The 11,500-nt window shown below is 44.4% G+C and overlaps 1 protein-coding gene across 1 annotated transcript in view; it reads right to left on the bottom strand.

Moving 5' to 3' along the window:
* Positions 1–1,338: 1,338 nt before the first annotated feature.
* ISY1 (ISY1 splicing factor homolog (S. cerevisiae)) overlaps positions 1,339–11,500 on the bottom strand; it is an 11,724-nt gene continuing 1,562 nt past the window's right edge. Inside the window, exons 3-12 of the mRNA XM_010008857.1 lie at positions 10,862–10,898; positions 10,671–10,722; positions 9,309–9,374; positions 8,571–8,613; positions 8,294–8,406; positions 7,502–7,619; positions 6,616–6,738; positions 4,118–4,227; positions 2,971–3,057; positions 1,339–1,534 (exon numbers count right to left, since the gene is read on the bottom strand). Of these exons, the coding sequence (XP_010007159.1) occupies positions 1,427–1,534; positions 2,971–3,057; positions 4,118–4,227; positions 6,616–6,738; positions 7,502–7,619; positions 8,294–8,406; positions 8,571–8,613; positions 9,309–9,374; positions 10,671–10,722; positions 10,862–10,898 (857 nt within the window). The 3' untranslated portion in view covers positions 1,339–1,426. The remainder of the gene's footprint in view (positions 1,535–2,970; positions 3,058–4,117; positions 4,228–6,615; positions 6,739–7,501; positions 7,620–8,293; positions 8,407–8,570; positions 8,614–9,308; positions 9,375–10,670; positions 10,723–10,861; positions 10,899–11,500) is intronic.

The raw sequence follows: 11,500 nt of genomic DNA, 5'->3' as shown, positions 1-11,500 counted from the left end.
GAAAGAGTGCAGTATTTTACAGCAATACAGGGAAGCACATGGATAATAGCACATCACCTCCTCTACACCCAAGAACAGAGAACACTCCAGGGGTACCAGCAAAAACTAAACAACTCTGGATAGATGCTTGCAACTCAGAGCACACAAATTATTACCAGTCAGAAAGACTACTTTCCTGCTTTATCACAAGGCAGAGAAAGTTAAGCTGCTAACTAGATGAGGAAAGAACTTGTAGCTGTCTGCCTGCCTGCCATCAATACTCAAGTTTTCCATTTAATGTCTTTTTTCTCAAGGTTTGAATTTGGCAGCTATGCTTCCCACTCTTTTAGGCCTTATTTTGTTCAATCATTTATATCAAAGTAAGACAAAGCTTGCCTCTATAATTGAGAGCTTTGACCACTCTGGAGTGGATTACTTATAACAGATAGAGCTGAATACTAAAAGCATCTAGAAACTCTGGATAGTCCCAAACATGGTTACTTGATTGTTTAACACTCTATTCCTTTGATAGCACTTCTGCTCCATGGCTGCAGATGTCCAATTTAAGATTTCATAACCTGTACAACAATGTTAGTCACCTGTAAGACTCTAAACAGGCTCTGCTGTCATCTGCCTCTTGTCACAGGACACACAAGCCAAGAGCAGCAGGGGATGCACAATTTCAAATCCCTACATGGATGGCTGGTTATGATCCCATTCTCTGGCTGCCATGAGGGACACAGCATAATCCTTTGAGCTGGAACAAAACAAGACATCAGTTTGTGTGCAAATTTTACTAAAAATATTTGAACAAGGTATTGCAAAGTTGGCAGTATTTACAACAGCTGCTGAAATATCCAGCACTTAAGCAATTCACTCAGGCATGGTTACAAACCACAAAAAGGGTAACAGCTTTTAGACACAGCATGTGCTGTATAAAGAAGAAATGGACTGCAAAGCCATTCACAAGATCTTGCCATCAGGTACCTCTGGACAGGTTCTAGGCTAGTCTGGAAATTCACCCAGGCACAACAGACTGGCCTCAGGTCAGTAAAAACCAACAGAAGAAAAGATGTGCACACTTACAGTCAGGATACAGCAGACAGAATGGCAGTAACATCAGTTTTCCACCAGGATTTAAGGAGTCACTGGGTTCATGGTTCTGTCTGTAAGAGCCACCACTTGCACAGACTGTTACATAAAGTGAAAGGAATGAAGACAGCTGCTGAAGATGTAGAGACATGTTAACCTAGGCTTGATCTTTTTTGGCACTGAAGTGCAAGTCATTCTAGTGGATGAACTAACTTCTGCAAAACACACTGGAATTTCATCAGTTCACTCTCAACATCCAAAGGGGTCTTCAGAGCTAGAAGTGATTGCTACCAGAGCACATGAACCTCTTGCTTTAAGCTGGATTATGTAAAACCCAGGACACCCTGGTGCAATGTTACAACCCTAAAAGTGTTTTTGCCTCTTCACTCTGTGCCATGAGGGTTTCACTGGCATACTTCTGAAGAAGTTCCATCTTCTTTCTCCGCACAAGAGCCTCCTCGATCTGCAAATACACAAGCAGGATGACACTCAGCTTAATTGAGATGCCAAAACCTACCACATGTTGCTGTTGAGCTGGGAGGAAGAAAAACAGGAAACAGCCTGTGAAAGTCAGAGGTGTGTACTAGTGTGAAAGTAGTTGAATTAAAAGAGTCAGGACTATCTTTTTAAATACTCTGCTGAAGCTCAAGGAAATCAAAAGCAGCAGTAAAATAGATGCCTCTGTTTCAGATCTCTGCTCTCACCCTTTTCAGTGAGGCTTTTAGCTGCCATTTGATTTCACTCTCAGCACAGTCACTTGAATTCTGTTTCAAACAAAGCCTCAGCTCTAGCTTTACCAAAAGCAGACAAGTGGAGTTGTGCCACAGTAGCCAGAGCCCTAAAGTCACAGTCTGGTGAGTGTGCCTTCCACCTCAGCAATGCTGGGCACCTCTTCCCTCAACCTTTTTCTAGAAGTGCCAGCAACACACCAGTCTCTCACCAGCATGGACTTGAAAGATCTAAGAGCAACCTGCAAGACTTGTTTTCTCTCATTTATATTTGCCCAAACCACACACATTCTCTCTCAAAAATAAATGTTCTGAACCTTAGCTTGTTGAAATTCAGAATCTAGCAGGCATATTCCCATTGGCATAAGTGATTTGCCACTAAAAAGAAGAGTATACTGACTGCTGTCTAATGAGAAGAAGTTTCTCTGCAAATCAGTGGTTATGTATTAGGAAGCCAGTTTGGACTCCCAGTTGTGCTGTCTTCATTAAGAGAAATCCATCAGCCAGAGAGCAATGTTTTTAATGGTTATTTCTCTGCTGCATTTTTGACCAGTCATTCCACGTAAGTTTTGTTGACTCTGCAGGATCCTGATGTCACAGCAAAATGCAGCATTGTTATCTGACAAGAAGCCAGCAGGGGACAAACAATCAGATGCCATCTGTGTGGTGTAAAGACAAACCCACCAAATGACACTCAACTCCAGAACCTTCTTGCCTGAGTGACACTTCAAACAACCTGTCCATGTTAAGGTAATTTATACCCTAGAGCATTTACAAAATATAGTAGTCAATCCAAGGTCATGCCACCAAATTAATTTTATAAAACTTAGGAGAACAAGCCCTGCAATTCGGAAATCATCCCATTAATTAAAAAACCCCCCTAGACCACCAGCAGAAAAGTAAAGACACAGTAGGCAATCAGGGCTATCCTGACCATAACATCACAACTCTTTCCAATTTATGTATTACTTATGAAGGTTTGGAAACTCTCAGATGAAAAGGGTTACAGCAATTCTGGCCAGTTCCACAGGATTTGCAAGAGGATTAAACAGCTGCAGAGTGAAGGCACAGAAATAAGAGGACATTTTTACTGATGACCTGTCACGTGTTAAGATTTCTGTCTTGCAAAAGCCAGAGTGCACATCTGCAACTTAACTCTGTTATGCCTTACCTCCTGCTGAGATGGCACTGGCACATGTGCAATAAATTTCTGTTGGCCTTCTTCACCTTCTTTATCCTTGTCACCTTCCTCATCAGACTGAAAAAATAAAATAAAGCCACATCAAGTTTACTTTCTGAAGGGGTCATCAAAAATACCTTTTACTTGCCCTGCCTGGAGGAACCAAAGAGAGATTGATTGATTGATGCTACAAGCAAAAACCAGGTGAATGGGAGCAAACAAAGGAATATGCCCAGCATCACATCCAGATCCTGCCCCTTGATGTTTTCAGGGCTGTTGCTTCCATTCTCCACGTGGCTTTTCCTCTGCTGTGGCCTGGGCATGAATGTAAGGCTATATTCCCTCCTCTTCCATCTCTCTCTGGCTGCCATAGCAAAGCTATGAACAAAAGAGGAGTTACCTAAGCAAGTACCTTAAAAATACATGTACTGTTGCCCTGTACAGCTCTGTCCTGCTTCCTTCTCATGCCTGAGAGCTGGGCTTATGAACCATGAGACAACCCAAACAAAACAGGGGACTGAAGGAACAACCAGTTTTACCCTATGGACTATCTCCTTTTTATTCTTGTGATTAAGTCATTTAGGTACAGATTGCAAAATGGGGACTTGTTTCCAGTATCCATTTTCTAGGTAACATCCCTCACTTGTCTTACTGGCACTGGCAGCAAGGAGAATGGAGAAGCAGGAGCCAGGCCACAGCAGTGACTGCAGAGCAGCACAGCCTTCCTCTGTCAGGACCCAACTAGACACAGACACTAGGATCCCTGGTTTTGCTGTGCATGAAATGGTGCTGCACACAGAGCTGCTTGTGCTGCTTCTGATGCAGCTTGTACTGTGAGGCAAGACTGAGCAGTGCTCAGTTAACAACCCCACAGACACCAGCACTCCAGGCAGCCACAGCACAACAAGCTCTCAGCTCTTTGCTGTTTCTCACTCGAGTAAGAAGTCTTCTCCAGCTGCCAACTCTCCAAAGTGGGACCACTCATCAGCTACTGATTTGTCCTGCACAGGGATGATTGGGCAGTAAGTTAGACACAGGGCAGAGTGCAGGAGCACATGGGTCCTTGGCAAAACAACCCTTCTTCTGAGAAGGCAGTGCAGAAGACATGAAATGTTACACCACCTTAGCCACCACATACCTCATCATCATTGACAGCGTAGATATTGACTTCCTCCTCCTCTTCCTCCTCACCTCTTGCAAGTCGTGCCTCTCTCTCCTGCTTCCATTTTTCCACCATTTCTGCTATAACTGGTTAGCAAAGGAAAATGACAAATGAATCTGAGAGCAAGCTAAAGCAGCATGGGCCAACTGCAGCCCCAGTTTCCCCCACTGCAGCTCTGCAGCAACTGAAGCTAAAGTTCCCTTGATTTCTCTACTATTTCCAAGGTTATCCCAATAGACTTTGATTTCTTGCTTAAAACTTCTACATCAGTGGCCACACAGACACTGTAGAACCTTGATGTACTATCTAGTAAGAGATATCCATGTAGCCTGACCAAAAGCCAGTGCCTGCACTGTGAAAGTGAGGTACTCATGCCTTCATTTGGGTACATTTTAGATTCTAAATGTCGTGGATAAATATCAACCTACTTTCTGAACTGAGTAACAGCCTGTGATATGACCTGGCTAAGCGGCTCTTACAGCCCTGCAGTATGTCGACAGCTATAGGAATGTTGATCACCCTGCAATTAATTAAACATGATTACACAATAAGTTTCTCTTAATCTCAATAGTGCATTTCTCATCTTTTGCAGCATGATTCCATTTCTGTAACTCACTGCTACCTAGGAGCTCTCAGGCTACTGTATCTCTACCATCCAGCAGAGTGCTAGTAAAACTGCTATAACTAGTTTTAAGAAGCTTAATCCGTGACATCACCAGTGTCCAGGAAGGTGCAAGATAGTAATTCCTTCTGGATCTCAAATATTAAACATTAAAAATGCTGTCTCTAAGAAGGAGAGATCTAACTAGCAGCATATGGCTGCACTGTTGCATGGTTTTGTAACAGAAAAGGTATCCCAAATTAAGTGTTCTCACTACTTTGTTTCACAATTTAACTCTTCTGCTAACAAGGTAAAAAAATAAATGAATGTAACAAACAAGTGACCCTACAAGAACCCTAGCTATGGTGCAGTATGCCTAATGGTTCTGTCAGCATCTCTAGCCTTGTTATTTTAAAAAGCAAAATCACCAAATATGCTAATTGTTTTAAATAACCACAAGAACCCAGAGGAGCCACCTCTCTGCCAGCAGAGAGCAAAATGTGCAGGACACACAGAAAGGGGGAGGCCATCCTGGGAGCACTGCACCCCACCACTCCCCTCCTGACACCAGCAGCTATCAGCCAGCCAGCTCTTCTCCACTTGGGCTAAGGCTGCAGGACACAGAGAAGTGAAACAGCTCCTTTATTGCCCTCTCCCTCCCTGTGCTACAATCCAGCTGCCAAGGAATGGTCACTGACACAGTGTTATGAAGATCTCACACATGGAGAAGGGATGAACATAAGAAGGTGACCACACTAAGTACTGGTAACAGTTAAAAGCTCAACAACTTCTCATCATTTAACAAGTTGCTTCCTGCAGCTTTGTTTAAAGTTTTTCTAATTCCAGAGATATAACTGTATACAGAAAGAAGCACAATTCCAGCAAAACACAATTGTTTTATCTGCTGTGTTCCATGGAAGAGCCTGCCAAGGGTTCCTATGCAAGGACACTTCCTACAGAGCACTGAGGATCTGCCTGAGTTGAAGCTTCAGAAGAACAGACCAAAAAAAAAACCCACAATAAAATAGCAACAAATGCCAGGATCAGAACACATTCACCAGAAGCACGAGGAGAATTCTGTAGGAAACAGCTTGAGCTTTTAAAGGTGGTGTGTGCTTTCTTCACAGAATGACAGAATCTTAGGGGTTGGAAGGGACCTCTGACAATCATGGAGTCCAACCCCTCTTGCTTAAAGCCACACAAATACCAGAAGATGGAACAGAGTGCTGAGTTTTAAAGAGGGTTTCAGGAATTAGACTCATAATCCTGATGTCTTTACCAGGCAAATCAGTAGAAACACAGCTAGAGAACTAAGTGTGCAGACACCTAGAGAAGTATCATCTATTGAGAAAGTATGGGTTTTAAAGGAAAAAATATTCACCTGTATTCAAGATCCAAGATATGGAACTCCATGTGGATAAATCAGCATAGGCCACTTAAGACTTACTTCAGAGTTTCCAGAAAGTCCTCCCTAATCTTCCCCACTACTAACCAACTATGGCTATATAATTAGGTGAGACAGGAAAAAGATGGAACAGTCACTTTTCACAAGGAGGGAACCAAGCCCTGGAGTTCCACAGATCTCCCAGCTGCAGCCTGCTCTGCTGCACTCTTCAGCACGACAAAGATATGGGGGAAATAGATTTTGCTACAATAGAGAATCACTCTGCTGAGAATATTAAGACATAAACAGCAGTCTTGATGAAAGGCAACTCTCCAGTACACCCCCTGGCCCCTGAAACACCTCACACAGCAGTGATCTGGGTGCAGCAGATGAAATCTGAGAGCTAAGCAGGGAAATAAAAAAGATAACTTTGGAGTCCACCATCACCCCTTCTTGGGCTGATTTATGCAGATTTTGAATCCCACATACCTTTCTTTTCATGTTCTTGTTCCAGTGGCTCCAGAATACCATCATCTTCATCCCTGTAGCCATAATATTCTGCATCAATGTTCTTCATGAGCTCAGCTCGAGTTTTGCGTGGCGGCGGGAGGGCTGGAAGGACACGACTGTCACCCACCCAGCTCCATCCTGACACCTCCCTGCACATTCCTTGCTCCCATCAACCTCACAGCAACTACACCAATAGCCACCACACCACCTGAGCTGCTGGGAGGGCTGGTGTTTTCCTCTGGCAGCTCCAATTCACATGGCACAATTCCCACCCTGGGGCAAGTCTGCCCTGTCCTGCACCCGGCTGGTTCTGCCCCTCAAGGCCTCTTTAGGGAAGGAACTAAAAACTGTCCCAAGCTCCCTCAGCTCATGTTCTTCCCATATTTTGTTATTTTCAGATGGCAAGTCAGAAGGAACCAATTCACTCCCAGGTCCAAGGAATTCCCACTCATTCTATGACAAACCAATATATAAAAGTTTTATCCACTTACATAGCTTTTCCTATTACAGAACCTGATCCTCAATGATGCTCAAGCCAACTTCCCTTTTCATTTTATTTTTTAATTCAGAACTCTAGAGTACTAGTTAACTTACCAAGTTAACCTGTTAAGGTGGAAAGTCTCCAAAGAACATCAGTCCTTACCACTTGAAACACCCCAGTGGAAGACAAGAGTTTACCCTTTTCTACATTTTCTTTTCACTGCCAACAGCCAAAAGTGCTTTTTTTGCCCAAAGAAACAGCATTTAGTTAATTCCTTCTCTTTGCTGTTTCATTCAGCATTCCCCACATTCCCTACAGCAGGCATTTTACTCCAGATACACCACCATGTAGGTTCATCTCTGGGAAGAGTTGCTATTTACTTACGTTCCTTTTCAAAAAGCTCCCTCACTCCTGGCAAATCCTTTGCAGCTCCAAAATATTTGTAACCTCTGTTTCCTGGAACTTCTTTCCCTTCATGATCCAACATTTTCGGTCCAATCCGCTGGAAAATAAAAGAGTTCATTTTTTAACATTTTATTCCTCTTGCATCTGACATTTCCTGTTTTCCTGGGCATTTAATAGATCCAAGGACTGAGACAGGTGATAATGCTCCAGCAGCTCAAACCACCCCAGAAATAAAAGGCCCCACAGCTCATTTTTATGCAGGTTCTCCCCCTTCACTACAAACCACACGTGTACAGGACCCCACAAAACCACCAGGCTGCCTCAGCTTGTCTCTTCCTCTGCACCATCTCCTCAGGTATCAGCTAAACAAGCCCCACTAAACCCCACAACAAGCACCCTTTGGATGTTTTGGCAAGTGAGAGCTAGAGTCATTATTTCATTTCCAGCAGCAGCTGGATGAGCCAAGTGAAAACCCTTCCACAGCCAGAGCACAACAGGGACCAACACCTCCTAATGGGCAAACCCAGACTTTGCTGCAAACTCTCACCACCCCTTGAACCAGAGCTCCAAATCAGAAGTCTAATTTTCTCATCACAGAAACAAGTATTTCTTCTAACACAACCTGATGTTTTTAGGGGCTAAATAAAGCTCTTCTCTAATAAATTTTGGGCAGGTAACATGTGGTTAACTAAACATTGCACAGGTTTTTCTCTAGTAGTCACTTTACTTGCAAGTAGAACAACCACATAGTACAAAACCATCTCTACTTACAGCGTAATCAGGACCTCCAAGCTCCTTTATTCTGAATTCCCAGTGTCCTTTCTCCCTCAGCAGTTTGTTTATTTCATCATTCAGGTCCCGGATTCTGAATTCACCTAATCCAGCTGTTAGAGGGGGAAAAAGGCAATAAATTAGGCAGCTTACTAGAAGCAACAGTCATTCCAGAATTTAGGCAATGGAAACAGTATAGTTGATAAGAAATGTGATTTTACTGCAACCACTTAGGACTGGAGATTCAAAAAATAAAACATAATTAGAAAAATCTTACCATTCTGAATCTGTGCCACTTTCTTGGAAATCTCCCCGATGATCTGGTTAAATAAGGACACAGAAGTTTAATTTCTAAAAGGCTAAGAAGCAGCCCTAGAAAGATCCAACTTCCAAGTTGGCTTTTTGAGCTGGAAAATGGACCTGAGCTTACCAATTTAAAATATCAACAGAGATTTTATTTAAGACACAAATAAAGCACCTCAGCGGCTTACAAACCAAGGAGACATTTTTACAGCTGTAGAGGCAAGGAGAGCAGGGGCACATGAGTTAAAGACAAAGGGTGAGAGAACTGGGTTGGATCTGCCTGAAGAGAAGACAAGAAGGCAGTAGGTTGTTGCTGTCTTCAACTGCCTGGTGGAGGGTCTAGAGATGACAGAGTCAGACTGTTGGAGAGCTGCATGACAACAGGACAAGTGGCAATAACCACAAGGAATGTGGAATGGGGGAATTACTAACTAAATGCAAGGAGGAAATCATTAAGAAGGTAATGAAGCTCTGGAGCAGGGGCCCCAAAACACTGTGAAATCCACATCCCTGAAGAGATTCATGGCCCTGAGCAACCTGATGTAGTGGGACCTGCCTTGAACACTGTGGTGAATTCTATGGTCTTCTAGTGTAAATGACTCTGTGATCTAACTGGAGAAGGCTGAAAAACACAGGTAAGCAGGTTGCCTGAGGAGGAGGTGCTGAAGCTCCACCTGCCACAGGACAGGAAGAATCTACAGGTTGCCATTACCTGTCGCCTCCACTTCTCAGCTTTAGGCAGCTCATTACACTCTGATGCAAGGAAAGGTCTTCGTTCCTGTTGGACAGAAAAGCCACACACCATCAGGTTCTAACCTGGCACTGATACACTGGCAGCATTCCATGCAAAATGGATTGCTTGGCTCATCCCAAACTATGCTACCAGGCTGCAGTGCCTTCTGCTCCCACCAGTTTCTATGAAGTGGGAGGCAATCATGCTGCACAACCCTGCCAACCAGCACAGAACGTAACACTCTGCCTGAATCCACTTTATTGACAAAAAATCATCAGTCACCTGGGTTGGTTTTTTTACAATCACCCCACAATCCTCTCCAATGCAAACACCACTCCATCCAGGACTGCTGAATCACACCATCACAATCAATATACCAGTATCTACATCAAACCTACTCTTTTCCAAGTAGCTACTAAGTTTAGGCCTTTTTTTCTAAGGGGCTGCTCCTAAATACTGTGATTTTGTTCCACTGTGATTTTGTGTTGTGCTCTCCCAACTACAGTTTATCCAAAACACCTTTTCTCTACATACAGGAACATCCAGAGACATATGAGAGTCAGTCTGAGGTTCTGTCTGGGCTCAGGGGTGCTACTGCTTTCATTACAGTGGGGAGGGGGGGGGGCCTTTTTTGTCAATTTTAAAGTTGCCAAGTCCATTTTTTGGATCAACCTTCCACCAACCAAAACCAAAGCAGCAGGATAGTGAAGCCAATTGTGAGCAGATGCACAGCTATTATGGGCTGGTGATAACATGCCAAGGTTCTGCCTCCTGCTCATGCTGCTCCTGAAGGCCTCTGTTCTGTTAAGGGCACTGACAATGAACAAGACCATGAGGAGGGTTTCTCTGCCTTTTCTGGGAAGAAATCCAAACCTTCTGATTATTGTCAGTAAAAATCAGTGTATTGATTTGTAGCTGCAAAAGGAGGTAACATCAGTCTCAGAAAGAATGTTCATTTTCTGCTCCCCATATTTATAGAATGACTGCAGCTGTTTGGTGGGGGCTGTTTTTACCAAACCATGACATATTTTACCCACATGACACAAAAAGATTCAGGGATTGCTTCATTCACCTTTCCTTCTCAGCAGCCAAGCCCACCCACCTCTGCAACACACACAGACATTTTTAAACAAGCAATTTAGCTAAGAAAAGCCTGGTGGCCACTCCTGTGTCCCTGTGAAGTCCAGCCCCTAACCCAGCTCCTTTCCTGTAACCCCTGCCAGATTCCCAGGGGATCCTGTGTCTGGGGTGTGACCTGAGAGCTGCCACACAGCTCTGCACCTGCCTCCCATCCTGCTCCTGAGCAGAGCTCAACAAACTTCAGGGTTTTTCACACCATACCTTGACTTTTCCTTCCTCCAGCTGAGCTTGCCGGAACCTGGCCAGGGCCGTCCTGGGGAGAAGGAGATTTCCTTGAACCTTTGAACCAGGGCATGTTCAATGGCAGCTCTGCCCTCATCAACACCAGAAATCCTCATTCTCCTCAGAAATGTAATTTATTGGGAAAACATAAGCCCTGGTAAGCAGCTCACTGTGCTTTCTGCTGAGCACCTGCCAGCACATCAGGCCCTGGCAGCAAAAGGAACAAGTTACAAGCACAGAGTTTACAGACCCTAGCAGGGGCTACATCACAAAACAAGCAAACAAAGAAGAAAAAATAAAACAAGCTCCAGTTAGAAGAGCTGCAGTTGGACATCAGGTTTATCCGTGAGACACTCTGAGTTTCTCACGACTAAGCAGAGACCCCACACAGCAGTGACATGACACGCAGCTTGACAGGGCACTGAACAGCTCAGAAGCACAGAACAACGGAGAGCACCAAAAACCTTCACCAGCACGTCTGTAACAGCCACCCAGGCAGCGCCTGCTGCTCAGAGGCGTTTCTAGATTGGACATCAGGTTTATCCGTGAGACACTCTGAGTTTCTCACGACTAAGCAGAGACCCCACACAGCAGTGACATGACACGCAGCTTGACAGGGCACTGAACAGCTCAGAAGCACAGAACAACGGAGAGCACCAAAAACCTTCACCAGCACGTCTGTAACAGCCACCCAGGCAGCGCCTGCTGCTCAGAGGCGTTTCTAGAACGAATATCTGACGCAGGTACCCGGCTCGGGGGGGTCAATTCCTGCACAGGCTCGGGAGTAGGAACGAGGGGAGGGACCCCCG

Source organism: Chaetura pelagica, unplaced genomic scaffold (genome assembly GCF_000747805.2).
Source record: "Chaetura pelagica isolate M959 unplaced genomic scaffold, ChaPel_1.0 scaffold52, whole genome shotgun sequence".
NCBI classification, from domain to species: Eukaryota; Metazoa; Chordata; class Aves; order Apodiformes; family Apodidae; genus Chaetura; species Chaetura pelagica.
The sequence above is the reverse complement of the archived record's forward strand: the minus strand, read 5'-3'. Positions and strand labels throughout refer to the sequence as shown.